The sequence below is a fragment of the Mesoplodon bidens genome (assembly GCF_964165515.1).
Source record: "Mesoplodon bidens genome assembly, chromosome: 1".
Lineage (NCBI taxonomy): Eukaryota > Metazoa > Chordata > Mammalia > Artiodactyla > Ziphiidae > Mesoplodon > Mesoplodon bidens.
This window is the reverse complement of record NC_138176.1, coordinates 32,894,652-32,918,497: the sequence shown is the minus strand read 5'-3', so window position 1 is coordinate 32,918,497 and position 23,846 is coordinate 32,894,652. Positions and strand designations below refer to the sequence as shown.

Genomic DNA, 23,846 nt, shown 5'->3' with positions numbered 1-23,846 from the left:
CAACCAAGAAAGAAAAAAAAAAAAAAGAGAGAGAGAGAGAGATTTAAAAAAAAAAAAAAAGTACAATAACATCAGAGTGGTTGGATTGAAAGAAAGACCCCCCCAAAGAAAGGTCTAAAATACATGTAATGTGAGTCCTTGAAAAAAAAATAATGAAACAGAACTACTCTTTAATACTATAATTTAAGAAAATGTTTTGGAAATAAGAGAAAACTTAAATCTACATATTGAAAGGGTTTCCATCTACCTGAAAACATCGACCTGGAAATCCACTCAGAGACATAATCTGGTGAAACTATTAGACTTTAAAAAGAAAAAAATCTGCAGAGCCATCAGATTAAAATATCAAATTACATATAAGGGCAAGAAAGTAACATTAGCATCAGAGTTCTCAGAAGCATCAAGGCAATCCAGTGGAGCAACACTTTTAAAAACTCAAGCCAAGGATTTTACATCCAGCCAAGATTTCCTCCGGGTATCAGGCTATGAAAAACAGTTTCAAACGTGCAAGAACTCAGGGAATAACGTAAGCACAGTCCTTCCTGAGAATCTACTACAGGTGAGCTTCACCAAACAAAAAGAGATAACTAAGGAAGCAACAGGACTGATGGAAAGCATTTACTATATTTCATTGTAGAGCTAGGACTAAACAACGGTGGCAGAAAACAGTATATTCTGGACTTCCCTAGTGGCGCAGTGGTTAAGAATCTGCCTGCCAATGCAGGGGACAAGGGACTCTATCCCTGGTCTGAGAAGATCCCACATGCTGCAGAGCAACTAAGCCTGTGCACCACAGCTACTGAACCTGTGCTCTAGAGCCCCTGAGCCACAACTACTGAACCCATGTGCCACAATTATGGAAGCCCTTGCACTCTAGGGCCCGTGCTCTGCAACAAGAGAAGCCACCGCAATGAGAAACCCGTGCACCACAACGAAGAGTAGCCCCTGCTAGCCACAACTAGAGAAAGCCCGCACAAAGCAAACGAAGACCCAATGCAGCCCAAAAAACCCCACAAAAAAAACAGTATATTCTGACAAGGCAAGGTGCAAGTGGGCGGAGAAAAGAGAAAGAAAAAGAAAAGTGGCACTTTAATCTTGGATTGTCCAGACTGTTCTAGTGTTCCTATATGACTGGGCTTGGACTCTCCAAAAATTTACTTCCCAGTACTTTTTGCCATCTTGATCCCAATCTTTTATCCCAAGCATTGATCCAAAATAGTCTGTTACATCTCACTCCTGGATGGATCTCATGTAGCACCAAGCCTTACAGAGATCCCCTCCAGAGCTTTCTTCTCTTCCACTATTTGGAGAGCAGTGGAGCCTATGGATCCATGTATAGATGAAAGGACAAGCAGCAATAAGATGGAGGAACAAAGAAAGAGGGAGGTGCTTCAAAGAGAGGAGGGGATGGCAGTTCCTCTTGAGTAAATAAAGAGAAAAGATCCCTGCATCCATAATTGTTGCAATTACTTAATTAGCATATTATCGGGATGACAACTGTGCCAATATAGGCTGAGGACACAACATGAGATTTTAAAATGGTCAGACCTTGTTTGATCTGTATAATGCCTCTTCGGCCGACTTTCGATCGCAGGCACCAGCGTACCATGGTTTACAGTGAACGTCAGCTTCCTGTGAGTGAGAGAGCATTATTAAGCATGAGATGGCCCTTCAATGACACTGAACCTTCTGTGCACTAGAAACAGTCCCATTTTGCATTACCAGAAAGGCCCAAGTACATTTGGGCCAGTAATCTGAAAATGAGTTTTATGCTTCTTTTGATCAACCACAAGGATTATATAATTGACTTTTCCCCAGTTTGGCTGTAGGGGGTAGACTTAGTATTTGAACTTGAGACCTAATCCTGCTAGATTCCTGAACCATTTATTCCTTTCTCCTAAATAAGTTATCATCTCCCTTTCTATTATGATCTTACCATTGCTTTGTGGAGCGTTTTATAATTTCCGAAGTGTTTTTACAAATATCTTATTTGATTCTTGTAACAACTTTGAAGGCAAGACGAATACATGCTGTCATCCCTATTTTACATTTGAGGAAGCTTAGAGACTTGCCCAAGGGCACACCGAGTCCTTTCTCTGTCTTTTTTTAAACTGCTATTTTATGTGTTTTAATATCATATGCCTCCACAGATCTATTCTGAAAAAATTACATAGTTTAAATAGAATCTATGTGAGAGGAAGAACAATAAAAACAACACACTTCTTTGCTAGTTTTGAAGAAACACCAATTGTTATTTATGGCATCCAGAATACAAATTAGAATAAATGGAGCAAAGTCTTAACAGTTGGGGAAAAAATGTATTCTGTACCCATCAGCAAATGACAACTCACAGGCTCACTTAAAATAGAATCTGTTCCCAAGCTTCACTCCAAAGTCTCTCTTATAAGAAGTCATGCCCTTTCCTGCAGTTTACTGATAACGAGTTCATTTCATACCTGTTCTGACAAATTGGAATTAGATGAAAAGCTGGGTAATGGGCCATCCACAGGTGGGCTTCCCCCTTCTGGAAATCCTGAAAGGGATTTGAAAAATCAGTGGATCCCATTATATTTTAGCAGTTACTCTGCCTATACCTCAACACTGTGCCGGGAGCTACAAGGAACACACACACTGAAAAATCACACACATAAAAAAAATCACACACACCAAAAAATCCTTAAGGGTTGTGCTTCTCGAAGTGAGGTCTGAGGACCCTGGGAATCCCCAAGATTCTTTCAGGACATTTGTGAGGTTTTTTCCAAATACATATCTCTGTGATGCCCAATTTTCCTCATATAGTTCGACCAGTAAAACATATTGTAAGAGATTGAATGTAGACGCAGATATGAGAATTCAGCTGCCTCTGTTATCCCAGGCATTAAAGAGATTTTAAAAATGTAAAACAATGCCACTCTTCCCCCTAAATTTTTTTTGCTTGGAAAATATATATTTTTCATAAAAATATGTTGTTAACATGTAATGAGTTTAATATTTTTAAAATGGATTCATAAATGTTTTAAATGGCTTCTAACTAATACATTAAATATCATCAGAAAGAAACACATAAACCATAGTTCTTTGGGTCTGCAATGATTTTAAGAGTGTTAGAATGGTCCTGAGGTCAAAATGATTGAGAATTTCTGCCCTAAGGCATAAACTCCCTCAAGGAGTTTACCGTCTAAATGTGGAGACATGGAGACACATGAAATGGAGAAAATACTTAGCTGTATTCATTCATTCATTCATCCACTCAGTCATTCATTCTTTATGGTGTACCTGCCATGGATCAAGGCTTTGGGAATATACAGCAGTCAACAAAACAGCAAAATGCCCCTCCCTCTTGGAGCTTAAATTTTAATGGAGTGAGATAGGCAAAAAAGACATAAGTAAATATATATACAATATTACAAAGTCATAAGTGCTATGAAGAAAAATAGGCAGGGAAGTGGGTGGGGGATAGCTTCGGATAAGTAGTATGTTTAAATAGGCTGGTCAGGGAGAGCCTCACTGAGGCGACACTTGGGTAAGATCTGTAGGTGGAGAGGGAGGAGGCCTGTGGATATCTGAGGAAACAATGTTGCAGGTGTAGGGAACAGTGAATGCAAGGGCCTGGCATATTTGAGGAATAGAGAAGGGGCCACTGTGCCTGGACTGCAGTGAGAAAAGGGGTGAAGAATAAGGGATGAAGTCATACAGGAGGTGGTGAAGGGACCAGGTTTGTGGGATCCAGTGGACACTTAGCATGACTTGAGCTTTAACAAGCATGGTCTGGGAAGCTTTTGGAGGGTTTTGAACAGAATAGTGTGATTTGCCTGTCTTTTAACAAGGTCACTCTGACTCCAGGGCTGGAAATAGATAGAAGGGGGCGAGAGCAGAGAGAGGAGGCCAGTTGAGTTTTGCAAGCCCAGGCAGGAGGTGATGGTGGCTTGGAACAGATGGCGTCAGTAGAATTAGCGAGAGTGACTGGATTCCAAATGTATTTTGAAGGAACAGCTGGAAGGTGTGTGAAGAAAGCAAGTGAGGGGACTTCCCCGGTGGCACAGTGGTTAAGAATCTGCCTGCCAATGCAGGGGACACAGGTTCAAGCCCTGGTCCAGGAAGATCCCACATGCTGCAGAGCAAATCAGCCTGTGAGCCACAATTACTGAGCCCACGTGCCACAACTACTGAAGCCTGTACGCCTAGAGCCCATGTTCCGCAACAAGAGAAGCCACCGCAATGAGAAGCCCGCGCACCGCAATGAAGAGTAGCCCCCGCTCGCCGCAACTAGAGAAAGCCCACGTGCAGCAACGAAGACCCAATGCACCCCAAAATAAATAAATACATTTATAAAAAAAAAAAAAAGAAAGCAAGTGAGGAGTCATGGGTGACTCTAAGGTTTTTGATCAGAGCAGCTAGAGTTGTCCTTTCTTAGGAGGGGAAGTCTGCAAGAGAAACAGGCTTAGATGAACCAACTGCTTCAGATAAAAGTGCCCTGGACGTTCAAAGGTGACAGCCACCATTGTTAACAGGAGGGAGCAATGAGGGCTTGGCAGGCCCAGGAGGGCTGAGTATGAAGGAAGGCTGTGTTCTGACAGGTGGGGACAGTATTCCTGGGTGGGAGCAGCAAAAGAGGGTGGGAGGTCACGCTCTCCTAAAGTACATAGTACAAGGAGGTTGGTGGTTTCCGCAGTTTGGGCAGTTGGGGGAGTTCAAGGCTGACATTTTCTGAGCCCTGAATATGTGCCAGCCCTATCCTGTTTCTCACATCTTAGCTCACTTTGCCTTCACTTGCGCCCTTTATGGGAGGAGCTATCAGACCCCATTTTACAGGTGAGGTCTTCCCTGACCACAGCAGCTCTCACTGTCTCCATTCCTCTCTGAACCCACCTGCTGCCACCTTGCTTTATTTTTCTTTATATCACTTTAACATTTGCCTGATATTGTATGGCTTATCTAGTTGTTTATTTCTCCTCTAGTAGAAAAGAAGCTCCATAAAGGAAGGGACTCTGTTTTATTCACTGCTGTATCCTCTGTGTCTAAAATATTGCCTGGCACATGGCAGAGAGTCAATAAGAATTTGTCAATTGAAAGAATGACTTGGGTTGAAAAACAATAAAGGGTATAATAAAGCTTTACATAATAAAAAAACAATAAAATTTCTATAGCTATACCGTTTCACTTTGTGTTCAGAATTTTAGGAAAGTTTGTTTCTTTTATTTAAGATGAATCAAAAATCCAATTAAAGCCTAAGAAACAGATTTATGTTTATATAAGCACACATACTTTTTGTATATAATAATTATTCTCTTTATTTAAATTTATTGAATCGATTATTTTGGAATATTTTCCAAATTATCCATGTACAGTAGGGTTTTATTTTGTGTTTTCATTTTTTTCCTACATTGAGTAGAAAGTAAATCAAGGTTTGGGCAGTTGTGTTCTGTAAGTCTGACTTCATATATTTTTAGGGTATTGTATTATTAGCCTAGGGAAAATTATCCAGATATTTGCCAGATCTTCTTTTCAGGGCACCCTCTGTAGATATATTTTACGATCATTAAAATGTATTTTAGATTCAATTTAAATAGCTATCATTTATTGAAGACCTTTTATGTACCAAGCACAATATGTTGTTTTACTTAATCATCTTATTTTGAAAATAGCTGTATTGTTGTTGTGAAAAAAAATTAAATAAATAAAAGATGACCAGTATGACCAGTAAAATATTCAATCAAAACTAAAAAAGAAAAAAGTAAAAATGATCTCAAATCTATTTACTTTTCAGAACAGCTCCATGAAATAAATATTCTTGGCCCCATTTTATAGATGAGGAAACAAGCTAGAGAGGATACTAAGATACTCCAGCTGGAAGAGGCAGTGTTGCACTGGACCCCCAGGTGGCTCAGACGTGAGGAGCCAGCCTTAGCCGATACCTGATATTGCTCTTTGTGCCTTCATTGTACTTACTTGGCAGAGGTATGGGTTTTTGATGAATTGGTCTGAAAGGAAGAATTTCAGATTAATTAAAGGGCAAAGCACAAGATGAATAAGTTTGACTTTTTGCTTGCAACTGAAGATACTCAGAACAGGTGCATCACAAAGGATCAATAGGAATGGCCAATAACACATATCTAAAGATAGGAGAGGCACCAAAACCTTCAAGATAAGTAAAATTGTTCCCTTTAATTTTATAAAAAGAGGAGACTTGACTAGTGTTATTTTTTAGTTAAGTCCAATAATTAACCCAAATATTAGTTCAGTCTCTGTAATTCTAAGCAGTTTTTTTAAAGTTGTTACCTACTTAACACCTTTTTAAATTTCATCGCAAAGCAATGAAATATTAAATCTTTACCAATCACAACAAGCCAGTGCTTCTGTGCAGTATAACAATGCAGCTGTTAAGGAAACTTTATTTTTTTTGGCTGCACCACACGGCATGTGGGATCTTAGTTCCCCGACCAGGGATTGAACCCATGGTCCCTGTAATGGAAGTGTGGAGTCCTAACCACTGGACTGCCAGGGAAGTCCCAAGGAAACTTATTTTTAAAGGAAAGAATTCTTACTTCTGGGCAGGAGGAGGAAAAACTTGTGACTGCATATTTTCTTGTCTGTGACTAGACCCTCGGTGGCGTTCAGCAGGTATAGGTTTTTCTGCATTAAGAAAATTATCATAGTAGGATTAAGGTGAAATGTCTGTCCCCATGCCCAAACCCAGAAACATCAACCAAGAGGAACCAGATTTGGTCACATGTCTTCTCATGAGCATGTCTTTCACCAGGATGTCATCCCTTTTTGCACCTGTCAGTGTGGTCATGTGTCTGAGCTATTAAGACCAGGACTCCTACTCAGCAGTGTTACAAGCACACCCTACCACCTCTGCATTCACCTCTTGGCAATGTACAAATACATGGGGACTGAACCTGTGGAATCTGGACCTTTAGGTGTGTGATTACAAGTAAAAGCCAGAAGATGTACAAGCTTTGGCCACCCCTGATTTCTATGTGGCCTCCACATAGGTGTTACAACACCCTGGTGTGTCTTCATTAGTCATAAGACATGGTATAAGTAATTTCTTACTGATAAGAAGTAAAATATCAGCGTTTGCGAATGATCTACTTTTTTGAAAAATTAATTGAGCAAATTCAAGGTTATCCCTATAATAACGTTAAATCTCACTTGCATTTCACTCTTTTCCTGAGTGAGAGAGGAAAGGGTGGCGTTATAGTTTGCAGGGAAATGTGCATAACCTGAAATCTAAGAAGTTTATGTTGAAGAACATTTATTGCTGAACCACTAATAAAAGTGATTATAAATTATTGTAATGCTTTATTCTCCCTCGAATTTCATCTAGGGTGTGTTAAAATCTGGGTATGTCCAAAGGTCTGTCTCCTGCATGGAAGAAAGTTTGAGAACTACTGATCTCCCATTAGAGGAACCCAAAATAAATAAAAGCAGTAAGAACTCAAAGATTCACATAAATGATGATGGACTTCAGGGTTTCTTGAGGTGCAGAGAAATTCAGAAGCTTTGAATCTCTGAAGATTGTTTCAAGTTTGTGTCAAGTTACTTCGAGCTGCCACGTGAGATGTTTTGTTCATGACTTTACAACATGGTAATTTCAGGAGAAACAATGAACACTTTGGTTCCCCACGACCTGATGAGCTTTGACCACCCCTGCTTTTGCCCTCGTCCTCCAGGAGGCTTCCTTCCTAGGTCAGAAGAGGCCGCTCACCCGCTTTGGGTTTGGATGGCCATTGCCTCTACTCTTGAAATGAGAGACCACGCTCCTGCACTGGGAGCCCTTTGGGAATGAGGACACCCGAGCCGCATGGGACATGCCAAGAGCCTGTTCTCTGATGGTCTTCAGAAGCTTCTGAAGCCATGAAATTTGCACAGGGTTGTACTTACTTCCTACAGAGGCTCACCCTAACGCTCCATTATCACTCCAAGCTCCCTGCTCAACAGGCATGGAAGACTGTAAGGAATGGAAGGACAGCAAGGCAAAAGCATCAGGAAAGGCAGAAGAAAGCAAGACACAGGAAGGGAGCGGTACCTCAGGAACAGGCTGGGAGAGAGATGTGGGAAATGATGTAAAAAAACTCAACAGAGCAGTCAAAGCAGACAGGTGAGTTGTAATGCACATTCAGAAAATGTCTACCGTCCATTGTGAGACCAGGTGTGCCCACATTAACTCAGGAAATGGTGAGCTTTTAACATTGGGTACCTTCAAGATTGGAATTAGACGGGTGCAGGATTTTAATTTCTATATAGTGTTTTAAGTGTTGAGCTTATGGATGATTCTTCTTTCTGTTTTTTTTCTCCCCAGTATTTTTCAAATACAAATATTTTTTTAAATGGTAAAGTTCTAATAAAAAGTATACATAAGGGTTTTAGGTTATGATAAAACGACGTAAGGGAAGCATTTGAAGATGTACTAAGATAGATGTTTGAACTCAGGAAACATTATTTTGAAAACTTAGCACAAGAACTTGTTCGAACAAACAGGTTTTTAAAAATTCATTACCTTAACTTAGCCATTAATTCTAAGATACGTGACTGGCTCTAAATAAGTCTTCACACCTATGTAACACTGTGACACTGTTTCTGGCAAGTCATATCTGTCTACAAACAGGCAGGTTTTGGGCATGTAGACTGTGGCCTGCCCCAAAGGTGCAGCCTGGCAAGCTCAGGTCCTGATCAGCTTTGCTACTCACTACTCATGGCAAAGTAAAGACTGTTCTGTTTAGAAAATTGAGTTTTATGTTCACAGTTGCCTTATGAATAATTAAAGAAATTTAGAAATACATTTGTATACAAATCCTTAATCAAAATAACTTTCAGAGGACATGCTCATCTGTCAAAGTAAAATAGGCTTACCTTCACAAACACTTGAGGCATTCTGTTGAGAGACAACTGGAGTCTATTTAAAAAAAAAAGAAAGGCAAGGATCTTCAATACAGGGGTATGTGGAAATAAAAGTCAAAGCAATATTATTAAAATAAATACTGGGGGAGAACATTTCTTTGATGCGTAGCTTTTCTTCCAGTCACAAGACCAACAATTAAAAACACACAGTCCCCCAGCCCACTTTTGCATTAAGTGACAATGGACTGGAAGTGTGGAAAGGAGCGGTGTCATCCTGGCCTCCCCACTCTGTCAACAGGGTTGGTGGATACCATGACCCCCAGCAGCTGCTGGGCAGTAGTGCTTATGCAGTGGAAATCTGGCATCTGGCTTTGGTCTCAGGGCCCCACCATCTTGGTGTTTGTAAGGGACTGTAGATGGCAGGCTACAGTACAGATAACAGGTCAAAGTGGGCTTCCTCGAATAGTGGGCTGGCCCAGGTTCCCCACGTTCTGCCCAGAAGTTGAGTGTACTCAGGCCTTTGTGCCTGATATGCGGTTGTCAGTCATTAGTTCCCAGGCCAGCGGGTGGGAAGCAGACACAGGGGAAGACAAAGGTCTTGGGACGCAGGGAGCCTGACCGCTGATCGGCCGTTCACATTCAGTGAAGCCGCCGGGTTCAGGGAGGATGTGAGCCTCCCATGCAGCACCTTCCCTCCCAAGTGAGGATCCCAAGTTTCTCTTGGACCATCTGGGCAGCAACATGATTGCTGTGTTCACCTTAGCGGAAAAAGCATCATCAACTTTAAATAAGTGGACAAGAATAAACATTGCGGGAAACCTGAAGCACATTTAAATGCAGAATTAACTCACCGTCTTCAGTGGCGTAGCTGTTTTTTTCCTGGGGGATGAAAAGAGATTGGCTTTGTTAAAACACAACAAAGATAAAGAGGAGCTGAGGACTTATCATTTTACTCTCAAATCTAAACTAGAATAATGAAAGTGATACAAGTGTGTAGGAAGACTATCCTTGAAGGGAAGAGAGGGATGAAAGCAGGATTTAGCCATGATCCTTCTAGCCTCAGATGGGATCTGCTGACAGATGGCAAAGGGGTTAATGGGGATAAACAGGAGCACCAGTTGCCAGGGAATCAGGATAACTGAGCTCTTGTTCCAGTTCTGCTACTGATTACCCTGTGACCTCAGGCCTGTTTCTCTCAGCTGTGAGGGCCAGTCTGAACTTTAGTTTCTTCATCTGTAAAATGAGGACCAGAATCAGCGTTTTCAAAGTGTGTATGTAGAGCCGTCCCTTCCCCCAGCAGCACCCCAGGGCTACTGTCTGGGGAAGGAGGGTGGAGACATGAGGGTGGCCAAGCAGGTACATTTGTAGCCAGCACCTCCCCACGCCAATGTTCCCCCTGCTTCAGGTGACTCTTCTCTACTAGACGTCTGCCTAGAATTTCATTCCAAACATATAAACCCAAGACCGACACAACACAAGTTGGAAACCCACTCTGATCTCTGGTCCTGAAGGTGCTTGCCTGGCCTAACGTACTGGTCTGTCTTAGTTCAGTAGAGATTGGACTCTAATATTGCTAACGCTCTCTAATTCTCTTCCATGTTTATTTTGAACACTGGCTTTCTCTCTATCTCTCACTTTGTTTTGGCTGAGAGCTGGGAGATTGGGGGAAGAATACTAACAATTCCCAAGTGCCTCTAAGACGCCTGGCACTGGGTTAGGCTCTTCACATATTTTTTAAACCTCACACTGTTCTTTTTAAATGGGTGTTTTTATTACATTTTAGAGATTTGGAGACTAAGTAACTTGCCTGAAGTGATAAACCTAAGGCAAGAGAGAAGTGTGCAGCGTTTTGTTTAATAAACCCCTGAAATGGAGAATTTCTTTGCTTTACTCAGAGGCAGAATTAAGGCTATAACCATGCAGGCTTGCTTTGGACAGATTTAAATGTGCTTTTAAAATAACCTATTGAGCCAATATGAAATTATGGGGTCACTGTGATATTAACACGTTACATTCACCCAATATCTTACAAAGCTCTTCTAAGTTCAATGAGAAAGAATGACTCTCTCATCTCCCTTTTGAAAGGAACCTTGGCAGTGTTGCTTTGATTGAACACCCAGTGCATGCTGCTCTGTGTACACATTTGTTTGCAGATCACTAACTACTTGGAAGAGAAACTGAGGAGTAGGAAGTAGGGATGAAACCTGCTGGTGGGTCTTAAAATTATTCAGGTGCTGGAGCTTGTGTCTTGTGGAACACAAGTCAGTGAGCTCAAGATTTAGCTAGAAGTTTATGGGAGGAAAGACTACTAGTTTTTGATGTCAGCAGGAACACCCCTAGTCCAACTTGAAGCATGCATGGGTGTGGAGAAGACCAGGGCAATAGGGTTTCATTTCCACACTCTTCAGTAACACACCTATTGTAATGTTAGGTGCACCTGCATATGAGCTTGGGCAGGTATGCTCTTCTGAATGGAAACAGCAGGAAAACACCCCACTCTGGCCCCCAGATTCTCAGGCAGGACTCCTTTGTGGATTCCAGGCAGCTCTGCTCACAGCAGTGATGGAGACCATACACTGAATTCACAGAGTCGCTTCTCTGCAACAGGAACTTACCCAGCCCTGGGCAGTGGGGATGGCGCAGCAGGTGAAGAGGTTGACTTAGAGTCCCAGGCCCCGCTCTTTCGACCTGCACAGACATATACACAGGTTAGTCTCTAGCCCTGAGCTGAGGCTGATGGTCACAGTGAGCTGGCCTTGCTGGCAGGCTCAGAAATACATGCACGTTTTTTCTTACTTTCAGCTAAGCATATATAAGTAGTTACATTGAAGTTTTGGGGGAAAACCTATAGGCAAAGGTGATGAAACATTTTATAAATGCCAATTTATAAGCTCAGAACTAGGATGTTATTTAGGAACTCCATCTAAACATTGCTAAATGACCTTCTCATTTCCCCCATGGGACAAGTTCAGAGCCCCTGATTCTGTGGGCTCAATAAGAGCTCACAAGGGTTCCTATGGAAGGGACCTAAGAGCCCACACTTGTATCCATATGCACTGCACAAATGTGCACAACAGCAGTGCCTAGAGACAGAGGGGCACAGACCCACCACTCCTGATCACACCTATAGACACTGCTCGTTCCTAACCACATTTACACAGTACACAAACCTAACCTCACATTTGGAGAACACTCATTCATTCATTCATCTCTGAGTTCTTAGGGCCTTTGCTCATTGCAGAAATAGACAAATGGAGAGAAGCAGCAAGCTATTACCCAAATCTCATCTTCTGAAGTCACAGAAGGGACCCAGAGGGCCTTGTCCACCGCGCCCATTTCCCCTCCCTCTACCTGAAGATAGAAGCCAGAGCATCATTATGAGGGAAGAAGGTGAGAGACAGGCAGAGATTCACTGCTGAGATAGGGAGCAGGCCTGGAGGGGGAGAGGCCAGAGCTAAGCCAGCTCCCCTCAGCGCGTCCCAGCTGCCTCCTCTCAGGCTGATACCGCCTGCCTGGACATTACTGCTCAGTGAGATAAAGGCTCTCTACTGAATTAAATTGAACTGAATAAATGTTTTAATTAAGAACTTACTACATTTGTAAGTCCACAATTCCTAATGGACTTAAAGGGGATACTCTGTACATATAGGTTGGACTTGCCCACAGTATGTATTGTTTGAGTTTGCAAGATAAAGCACACATAAGTAAACACTCAGGTAATAATCTATTACCAAGAATTATTGAGAACCTGCTATGTGTAAAGCCCTTGGAGGCATTGTGTTAGGGACTGTGGAAGAACTGAAGAAGTAGACATAGGCTTCTGCCCTCTCAAAATTTATAACAGGAGAAGACACATGCACCCCCATGCCACCTCATCTGTCAGGACCACCTATTCCAAACACAAAAAAAGGGAAAAAGTCCTCGAAAAGTATTAAATGCAGAGATCATAAAGTTCATTCTCATGTACTTGACTAGAGAGAGGCCTTCAGGCTCTCACTCGGAGCCCATTTACTCTTTCTACACATAGTCCTTACATAGGGCTAATTTCCATAAGCATTCACCAGTGGCATCTGGTGAAGGAACGGCCCCTCCCATGTAACCCTTACTTAGATGTAAGCTGACCCGGATGGGATTTTTTTTTTTTTTTTTTTTTTTGCCGTACGCGGGCCTCTCACTGTTGTGGCCTCTTCCGTTGCAGAGCACAGGCTCCGGACGTGCAGGCTCAGCGGCCATGGCTCACGGGCCCAGCCGCTCTGTGGCATGTGGGATCTTCCTGGACCGGGGCACGAACCCATGTCTCCTGCATCGGCAGGCGGACTCTCAACCGGATGGGATTTTTAAAAACATTTTGAGAAAGAAACTACATATGGAATTTTTAACATTTCCTCCGACAATAAATGGAAATGTCATCTGAATATGTAGTAGTATGAGTCTAACTGTGTTTTATTAGCAAGGGTATCAAGTTGATATTGTTCTTCACATTCTCAATACTTAAGATTCACATTGTGAAAATACACTTGGCTACTCATAGTTGTTGATAGAAAGTTTCAGGGAAGAGAAAAAAAACCCTCGTCTGAAAAATAAGGAAGCAGAAAGAAGGTCTAAGTCAGAATTTCCTCCCGGGGGTCCCCTCTCTTTTCACCAAGGGCTCACTTGGCCTGGGCATGTTATTGTTGTCATATCTACTGCCTGGCTTCTTTACTAAGCTTCCCTTTCCTTCATATCTGCAAACAGTCGGCCAACGTCTTCCTTTCCCCTTCCCTCCTCGTAAATAACTTCTGCAATCAGAGGAGAGGGAGGGACATGCTGGCTGTCCTCTGTGGTGGTGGAGTCCAGTACAAGCTCTGGTTTTGCAGCAGGAAGACAGGGTTCTAGTTATTTCTCTGCCACCAAACTGGCTGTGTGACCTCTTACGAGCCACTATGCCTCAGTTTCCCCCTCTGTGAGATGGGGATGCCACTAGCTACTTTATCTAACACAGAGTTACTGTGATTAGGTAATAAGGTAACTTTGAACATGTAAAGAAGTAGCCAAATATAAAGTAATATTGCTGGAAAGGGACTGAAAGTTTAGAGGGTCAAAAATGTTATGCTAAGTGAAAGGAGTGAGATGGAAAAGACTGCATATTATATGACTCCATCTATATGAATGTTTGGAAAAGGCAACTCTATAGCAACAGAAAGCAGATCAGGGTTACCCAGGGCTGAGGATGGGAACAGCACTGACCACAAATGAGCATAATGGCTCTTTTGGAGTTGGGGTAGGCCCAGAAAGTTTCTAAAACTGGATTGTAGTGCTGGTTACAAAACTCTATAAATGTAATGATTTACAAAAAACATTGAATTATACATGTAAAATGAGTGAGTTTTATGATACATAAGTTATAGCTCATAAAGGATCTCAGTAAATATGATTATTGTTATTTTCATTTTCTCATCTTGTTATCAACCACGGCAGTATCTCTAGGTGCCGGGCACTGTGCCAGTTACTTCACATGTGCCACTTACTTCACATGTGCCACTTCTAAGCCTCACATAACATAAAGGGGAGCAAACAGAGGCTCAGAGAGGTTAACGGGCAGGGCCAGGGTTGGAAAGCAAGGCCATTCAAGTTGAAAGCCTAGGCAGGCAGTGTCCTCTCTAGCCAATATCTCATAATGTTACTCTGGGGCATGATTTGGCATGTCAGATTCACTTGCTGCTTCTCCCTTATGTGGGGAAATATTAGTGAAACAGAGGGCTGCTTTTGTGAATGCCCACGGGAGGATGGAGAGTTACTCCTCGTAGGCCAGTGGTCCTCTCTGCCACCCTGGCTGAAGTCAGACCCCGGGTCATGGCTGGGGTAGGACAACACTGTACCCTTCTCATTGCCAGGATCCCTGCTTCCTGGCCAAGCCGAATTCTTGGTTGGAAAGCTCCAAGGGAGAAACTGGGGATGCAATAGAGGGAGATGTGTCCAAAAGCATACTAATAAAAGAGAAAAATCATCTTTGTTTAAATCATAGGGAGCAAAAAGTTATGTTAAGGTTTGATTTAACAGCACAGGCCTTGCACAAGCTGGTGCTTACCGAAGTTTCTTAACTTGGAAAACAATTTACCCTTACTTTTTCCTTCTATCATGTATATTTTATGCATCATCCTCTTTTCAGTTTTGCATACAGTGGTGGTAGGTTTCCTTATTCTTAATGATCTCAGTGTTGACATTGTAAGCCCTTGGGATTTAACTCTCTTTTAGCTGTTATAGACACCCTATTACCATTAGTGGGGCTTGCATACGAGCCGAAGCATCCCTTACTCTCAGGTACTATATGAACTCTTACAAAATACATAAAAGAGATTTAATTTAACAACTTAAGAATAATTTGGGCTATGGGTAAAATTCTGCTTGCATATTAGCAGGGAACTGTAAATTCCGAAACTCCTCCCCTATTTTAAGAAATAAAGAGATAGAATACTTTAAAAATGCTGTTTACTTAGAGCAAGCTCAGAAATACACGCTCTGTCTACCCTTTTCTGACAAAAGCTACAAATTAGCCAGAGGTTGCGCTGCCTTCTTCTAAATGCTCATTTAGAGATAAATCACAATGGACTTCAGTCTTTCAGTTTGTTTAGACCAGTGCTTCTTAACTTGGAGTGATTTTGTCCCCCTCCTCCAGGGACTTTCTGCAATGACTGGAGACCTCTTTGCCTATCACTACTGGGGAGGGGGGTGCCTAGTGGCATCTAGTGGGCAGAGGTCCGGGATGCTGCTAAACAGCCTGCGATACACAGGACAGCTCCAACAAAAATCACCTAGCCCCAAATGCCAACTGTGTTGAGGTTGAAAACCCCCGAAATGTAGAGTAAAACGTTATATGGAAAGGAAGAAACACTTCTCTGAGATGTGTACCGGGTGATGTACCAGACTGGTCATGAATCAAGGCAGGTTAAACAAGGGATTCTGAACAATAACAATAATAAATCACAAAGAGCTATCATTTTATGAGTGCGATTCACATCTTTTTACTCATGTAATTCTCACAGTACCCCTAGGCATAGGTGCCATTTTCCCCTTCATTTTTTTCAGGAGAGGAAACTAAGAAATGGAGGGATTACTTAGCTTGCTCAAAGTCTGGCACCTAGTGAGTGAAGACTTGGACCCTCTGGCTTTGGAGTCTGTGCTAACTCCTGCTACTGTACTTCCCAGTATGGAACATGAAGGAGAGGGAGAGCCTACCTCTGCACCTAATTCGCTATGTAATCTGCGGCCAGCACCTTATTAGCCATCAAAGAGCCAAAAGCAACATTAACCAGAGGCAAGTGTCGTGGTGTGGGACTTTAACAGAAACCCCTGACACCTTAACACTTTCATGATGCCTATCAGGGAACTTTCTGAAGGCTTTAAAGACAATGATCAGTTATTTAAAGACACAGGCAAGTAGTCTGATTATTCCTTTTATAAAAATCATCTCTGAAAACTGTACTGTTTGCACACTCAGAAACTCCCTCTAACTGTTCAGGTTTGTTCCCTACCCGCGCCCCACCTCCCTCAAGTTATCTCACTTCCTTCCTCCTCCTGAACTTCCTCCTGTCTATACCCAATAATCATTTAACCAGGAAATTATTTTCTTGTTCAGGTTTTGTTTCTTCATCTGATGCCTCTAGTGATAAAATATAGCTATACTAGGTTAATATAAAACTAATGAATAATAAATCCAGTGGGCTAATGCCTTCATGACGGGGCCATGTGATTCCTTAAAGACAGCCAGAGTTGGGGGACTCAATCGCTCTCTCAACCAACTGACCCATCTACCATTTCAGCACCTACTCTGAGCCAGGTCCTGTCTAGGCCTTGGAAACACAGCTATGAGCAAGACAGGGAGCTGAGAGTCTTATGGGAAAGACAGGCTGATTGGAGTATTGGGTGTGTTTTAGGAAGAAGAGGTCTGTGTAAGGCAAGAAGAGCATTTTAAGATGTAAGCACCAGAGAGCATTAAACTATTACTCTAAAGGAGGGTTTAAGCCTTCATTTATCTGTTTCAGTGAAAGATTTTCTATTCCAGTAATAACAGCCCTTCTGAGTTATCACGTGTCAGGAGTCTCTGTTTCAGTTGGGACCAAAGCAACCTCGCCGTGCCGTTTTAGGTTGGTGTGTTGACATTTGTTCCCAGAAATTAAGATGAGCTGGATAAGATGCCTCTGACCTCCAGTCCCCAAGTATAAAGAGCCTGTGGATTCCGAGGAGGAGGATAAATAAGAACTTGTGAAGAGGGTGAGCAATTGCACAGGAAATGAGTCTAGGAAAAGATTTTTTAAAATACTCTTCTTTCGTTTTCTCTCAAGGAGCACGTCCCTGAAAGCAGAGGTCAGTCTCCCAGTCTCTGTGTTCAGCCTTCAGGTCTGGGAGAGAAGGGAGTGTGTGTTTGTGTGTGTGTGTGTGTGTGTGTGTGTGTGCGTGTGTGTGTTTGGTACAAGGTGGGGGAGAGGAGAAGGAGGGAATGCTGTTGAGGAAGCTCCTGCACCTCTCTGTGCTGTAAAAGGGTTGGGGTATGGGCGCCACTCAGTACTGTGGGCCTCAGTCTGGGGGTTGCCAAACCCTACAGGAGACACCTAGGAACCACTGAGTGTTCATGGTTTGGGTAGGGATGACATGGTAAAAACTAACTTTATAATGGAATGAAGCTAGCAACATTTGGAGGGGGTCAGAAGCTCATCTCAGTGACCGAGGAGAGAGCCTAGAGGCAAGAGTATGGCTAGTGGACTCTGTAAGACAGAAGGTATGAAGTGATAAAGTAAAGAAAGCCTGGTTCAGGTGGCGGCAACTAAAATAGAATAGCAAATTCAGGAAAAAGCAAAGCAGAAGTGGGAAAGAACATGGGCCCTCTGAGACATGGAGCCTGGAGGCTGATGTGTAAAGAGGAATATGGATGCCCGAAGGGTAGGGGTGACGGATACACTGAGCTTGAGGTAGGGGGAAGGTCAACGTGTTCACAAGGGAAGAAAGGTCAAGGTTGGACACCAGAGAGTTATCAGCTTAGACCAGAGAAGTGAAGCCAGAAGAATGGATACACCGGAAAGAAGTGAAAAATACTACTCTACCGAGCACCTACTGTGTGCCAGGCACTGCATTAAGAATTTCCCATTCACAATTTCAGAATTCTCCTGTCTCAGGGCATGGGCTGTTATCTCCATTTACCGATGAGAAAATGTGATGCTTGGAGAGGTGAAGTACAGACCCAAAGTGACACAGTTGATAATGGGGAGCACTGGGATGCCTGGCCCATAACCCAAGCTCTTAACCGCACGACGTTCTGAAGGAAGAGCAGAGGGCTGAGGCTGCACAGTGCAGGCGTCCTCATCAGGGGAGGGGAGAAGGAGGGCAAGCCAGCCAAGTGCCCAGAGAGGTAGGACGAAAAAAAGGACTTGTCTGATAGAGGCGCAGGGGCACGGGGGCGAGGGTCCCCTTACATAGGTGCCCCCAGACAGTGGATGAGCATGAGGAGAAGGCCTCTGTTACCATTTATTAGGACATTTGGAAATACAAGGGATTATTAATATTCGCTCTGAGTTGTTTGTCTTATTTAGAACATATTAAAAATGAAACCCCCAAATGTAGTAATTTCACAATTAAAAAAACAGAAACAAAACCACCAGATCATGTGTACACTCTACCTGAAGCTGTCCCTGGAGGTGAGGCTGGCTTTGAGGAGTTATTTGGCTTGGTTGATCTATTCACCATGGGAGCTGAAACACAAAATCACACCTATATTATAATTATATATATATATATATATATATGTATATATATATACACACACACACACACACACACACACACACACACACACACACACATATATAGTAGATAGTCTACTGAGGGAGATTCACACTTATGGAAAAATGCATTGTGGAAATGATGGGTCAGACCAGAGAATCTGCAAAGAATGGGAGACACAATTAGTAAGCCCACAAGCCATTAAAAGAAACCTTCTCAGAAGAAAAAAACATTTTTAGAATGAATATATTAATGATTAAAGTGAATACTGGCTTGGAATTTCATTTGCCAAACTGGGTGTCTAGGAGATGAAAGAGTTTGGTTTTCTTACCAGGAGATGTGCATTGAACTATCAGTGGAGGGGCCAGATTAATAGCCCCACCTTCCCTGCCACACGTAACACACGTAACACATATCATTCCTCTTGGATTTTGTAGGTTTATGGGGGGGTGGAGGTGGGGGCATTTAATTTGTATTTATTGTTTCACGGTGATGGGTGAATTCAGGAATTCTGGTGGGTCTAGAAGTTGTTGGTGATACTTAGGGCGTGGGAGAGGGCTGCGACGTGATGGCAGTGTAAAAACCGAGTATTGCCACCTTGGAGTCAAGTTTATTAGATGAGTAATGTTACTTGAAGAGGCAGCGTTTATACAGGATTATATTTTCCATAGCGACTATATCCAGAGTGATCATACACTGTTCCACGCCTCATCTGAGGCTGTGTGGCACAGGCTTTTGAAGATAATTTGTTTGTAACTGCGTTTGTTATTTCATGAAGGATTTACAAATGAAATGTTTCTCATGGGCCTGAGATAGCACTCACTTTTAAAGGATTAGAACATAGAGCATATTTTACTCTTTCATTTTTTCAGTCCTCTGCAGAAACTGTTCCTGGTGCAATATTTGTAAGGTCAACATGGTGGCTCATGACTTTGTGAGTATTAGGTTTTATAAGAAATCCATTCTAAGTGAGGAGCTAAAGAGAAGAACTTAGGTGCTTTTATACCTTGAGAAGAGAGTATTAAGTCATGGAAGAGGATGGAGAAAGAAGGGTAAAGGCTATAAAACACAGAGATGGGTTGCTCACTATGCTCTCTGTTCCACTAGCCAAAGAAGGCAAATGCTATGGCCACAGAGGAGAGAGGCCTGGGCACTATCATTTCTGAGCCCCTTAGAGCTTGCTACCAAATGGTCTTGTATGCCTCTATCAACTGCAGAAGTTTTCAGGTGCTTAAAACTACAAACGCTTGCCTTTGTCAGATGGGAGTGAACTGTCTTCTGTGGGATGAATATAGTTTTCATCTTCATCTTCCACAGGGACCACATAATCAGCCTAAAAGAAATAAAGAAATGCTGTATATTCAGAGTTTACTGCATAAGAAGCAGTGATATTTAAAAAAATCTTCTGAGATATAATCCATATACCATTAAATTCCCCTATGTAAAGTGGTTTGGTGATTTGTAGTATATTAACAGAGTGTGCAACCATCACTGCAATCTAGCTTTAGAACATTTCCATCACCCCCAAGAGGAACGCTGCACCCATTAGTCACTCCCATGCATCCCCTCCCCTGACCTAGTCAACCACCAACCTTCTTTCTATCTTTAAGATTTGCCCATTCTGGACATTTTATATAAATGGAATCATACAATATTTCAATACACAGTCTGTCATGACTTCTTTCATTTAGCATAGTAATTTCAAGGTTTAACCACGTTTTAGTACTTCATTCCCTTTTATGGACAAATTATATTCCATTGTATGACTATACCACATTTTACTTATCCATTCATCAGTTGATGGACATTTGGGTTGTTTCTACTTTTTTGGCTATTATGAATAACGTTGTTGTGAACATTCATGTACAAGTTTTGTGTAGATGGACATTTTTCTTGAGAATATACCTAGTGGTGGAATTGCTGGGTCATGTTGTAGCTCTATATTTAATAGTTTGAGGAACTGTTAAATTGTTTTCCAAAGTGGCTGCACAATTTTTCCATTCCCACTGGCAATGTATGAGGGTTCCAATTTCTCCACAAATTCACGAATACTTGTTATTGTCTGTCTTGTTGATTGTAAGCATCCTTGTAGGTGTGAAGTGGTATCTAATTGTGATTTTGATTTGCATTTCCCTTAATGATGTTAGGCATCTTTTCGTCTGCTTATTGGCCATTTGTATATCTTCTTCAGAGAAAAGTCTGTTCAACCCCTTTGCCAACTTCTAATTGGGTTGTTTGTCTTTTTTATTCTTGGATTATAAGAGTTCTTTAAATGTTCTAGATTTAAATCTCTTATCAGATATATAATTTGCAAAAAAATTCTCGCATTCTACATGTTGTCTTTTTACTTTCTTTATGGTATCATTTGCAGCACAAACGTTTTACATTTTAAAGTCAGTTTTATCTACTTTTTTCTTTTGTTGTTTCTGCTTTTGGTATTGTATCTAAGAAACCATTGCCCATCCCAAGGTCATAAAAGTTTATACCTGGGCTTCCCTGGTGGCGTAGTGGTTAAGAATCTGCCTGCCAATGCAGAGGACACGGGTTTGAGTCCCTGGTCTGGGAAGATCCCACATGCCGCAGAGCAACTAAGCCCGTGCGCCACAACTACTGAGCCTACGCTCTAGAGCCTGTGAGCCGCAGCTGCTGCGCCTGTGTGCCACAACTACTGAAGCCTGCGTGCCTAGAGCCCACGCTCCACAACAAGAGAAGCCACCACAATGAGAAGCCCGCGCACTGCAACGAAGAGTAGCCCCGGCTCTCCACAGCTAGAGAAAGGCCGCGCACAACAACGAAGACACAATGTAGCCAAAAATAAATAAATAAAATAAATTTTTAAAATTAAAAAAAAAGATTTATACCTATGTTTTCTTCCAAGAGTTTTATAGTTTTATCTTACATTTAGACCTATGATCCAGTTTTATTTAACTTTTTATATATGGTGTGAGATTGGAGTACAATTTCATTCTTTTGCATGTGTATATACAGTTATCTTAGCACTGTTTGTTTAAAAAACTAATTTTTCCCATTGAATTGTCTTGGCACCTTTGTCAATAATCAAATGACCATAAATATAGGGAGGGAGTGATTTTATAAGAGGTAAATAAAGTAACCAGATCTCAGAAGTGGTTTTTACAACCTGCCTTGGTTGGTTGCCAACATGGGGACTGGGAGAAACAAAAAACAAACATTTATTGAGCGCTTATTGCCAGGTGCTCTTCTAAGTACTTTACATGTGTAATCTCACTTACTCCTTGTAATAACCCAAAAAGGTAGGTACCACTAGTACTATACTATAATACTATACTAAAGTTGTTACCTGCCAAAATAAGCAAATGATCAAGAATCATCATAATCTGTGTCCTAACAAGTTCATCTTCACGTTGCTACAGTGTTTTAATATAAACCCCATTATCCCATGTTCACATCACAAAAAACTGGCTGTAGTTACATGAATAATTGGTCTTTTGAAGCCAGGCAGATTATTCTACTGCCACAACCTACATGCTATTAGAATTCTTCCTCAGTTTTTACAATAGCATGATTAAAATATAGATGATTATTTTAAAAATAATCTTAGATCAACTCCAGTGTTTAGATGTTCAGTACTAAGACACCTGCTATAGGTATATAGGTATATGTTTGCCTTCCCCCAAACTTTAAATGTGAAAAATAGGAGCACCACGGATTCATCTTATTTTCACTTTCCCATTGCCCTTCACCCCATTCCATATCAGGAGTCGCTAAGATGAGCTGTTAAATGCCTACATGAGTTTCTTGCTTAATACAACTCATGTGAACATTTAATAGCTTTACATACATTATTTTACTGTATTATTTCAATGATACCTACTATTAAGTTAGGTATACTTATCCTCATTTTACAGATAAGGAATTTGAGAGCAGTTGAGTAATCTATCCAAGGTCACATAAAATCACAAAACTGATGCCCTGCAAGGACAGGTACTGGGTCTGCTTTGGGCACCAATGAAGCCCTGCCACATTTGTGTTGAATGAAAAGCTGGTCTCTTCTCAGTGGGTACTGGAGAGGTGGCACAGGATAGCTCTTTAGCACCTGGGATCTAGTATCTAATCATCCGATTTCAAATGCTGGCTCTGTCATTTACCTCTGTGACCTTGGACAAGTTCTTCAACCCCTTTGCACCTCATCTGTACCATTTCCTCATCTGTAATGGGGATGATAATAGCACACACTTCCTAGGGTTGCTGTGACGATGTAATGAGATAATACATACAGAGTGCTCGGAACACCACCGACACACAGCACTTGTCAAGTGTTAGCCGCTCTCGTTGTTATAGCACAGATGCTCCTTCCTCCCACCGCCAACTCTCTGATCAGCCTGTACCCCCATATTTTGCCTGTAACCTGTATGGCAGAGCTAAACATTTTCATTTATGCTTCTGTTTGACTTCTTTTCCTGTCTAATGGCTCAGCCAGATCTTAATGTTGGCTTCTTTTTTCTTTTTTAAACCTCTTTCTCATCTTGACTGTCCATCTGCCCATTCCAGAATGTGCCTCCTCCAGACTTCTCCTTTTCCCACTGGTTCAGACTTGCCTGAGCCACCTCCACAAGGCTGCTATTAGCAAAGCTCGGCCTCTCCCCACTGGGGTCCACCGCCAGTTAGTCACAGAAAAGGAGAGCTTCACATAACCCACAGTCTTCATTTGTATTCTGTGTCTGAATTGATATCTTCATATGGATTTGCCGAATGCCGAAAGAATTCGTGGTGAGACCCTAACAGATGGTCTCCCTACCATGTCCCATGCTCAGATTCTCCCGGCCACCCTGTTCTTACCCTGAAAGGGCAGCATCCCCTCTCATACTGACAGACAGACTGAGGATTGACAAACCACACTCATTCTCAGTCTGCTGACTTCCTGACTTTAACTGTCCCTAGAGAGAGGGTCATAAACTCAAATACTTACAGGAGCAGGCGTGGAACAATAATGGGACATGTACAGAGTCAGGGTGTGTGCAAGTCTTATATGAGTGATGGGGATGATGACAAATGGAAACAGGAGCCAGGGATTCACAGCTGAGCTGGAGTATTGCCATGAGGCTCAGCTGCTTTGAGGCCATGGCTCGCCAAGTGTTGACAGGCCCTCAGTCTTCAGGAGAAACTAGGAAACTGGATTTTATAAAGAATCTAGAATATGGTAGAAAGGAATCCAATATATATATGATACATGGAATCCTTCTTTGTGTGAGGCACTGTATTTAGTG

The 23,846-nt window shown here is 42.0% G+C and overlaps 2 protein-coding genes across 3 annotated transcripts in view; one reads left to right on the top strand and one right to left on the bottom strand.

Annotated features, from left to right (window-relative positions):
* ZNF518A (zinc finger protein 518A) overlaps positions 1 to 13,218 on the top strand; it is a 57,204-nt gene extending 43,986 nt beyond the window's left edge. Inside the window, exons 7-8 of one of the 2 annotated variants that reach the window (XR_014015221.1) lie at positions 7,334 to 8,107; positions 13,046 to 13,218. The gene's annotated coding sequence lies outside the window, so the exon portion shown is untranslated. Of the gene's footprint in view, positions 1 to 7,333; positions 8,301 to 13,045 lie in introns of those variants that run through there. The other variant, XR_014015222.1, reaches the window with a different exon arrangement.
* The window catches only part of BLNK (B cell linker), an 82,535-nt gene that overhangs the window by 6,221 nt on the left and 52,468 nt on the right, over positions 1 to 23,846 (bottom strand). Inside the window, exons 7-15 of the mRNA XM_081226273.1 lie at positions 19,852 to 19,933; positions 18,498 to 18,569; positions 11,463 to 11,535; positions 9,699 to 9,726; positions 8,860 to 8,902; positions 6,546 to 6,633; positions 5,950 to 5,981; positions 2,457 to 2,533; positions 1,549 to 1,632 (exon numbers count right to left, since the gene is read on the bottom strand). Of these exons, the coding sequence (XP_081082399.1) occupies positions 1,549 to 1,632; positions 2,457 to 2,533; positions 5,950 to 5,981; positions 6,546 to 6,633; positions 8,860 to 8,902; positions 9,699 to 9,726; positions 11,463 to 11,535; positions 18,498 to 18,569; positions 19,852 to 19,933 (579 nt within the window). The remainder of the gene's footprint in view (positions 1 to 1,548; positions 1,633 to 2,456; positions 2,534 to 5,949; positions 5,982 to 6,545; positions 6,634 to 8,859; positions 8,903 to 9,698; positions 9,727 to 11,462; positions 11,536 to 18,497; positions 18,570 to 19,851; positions 19,934 to 23,846) is intronic.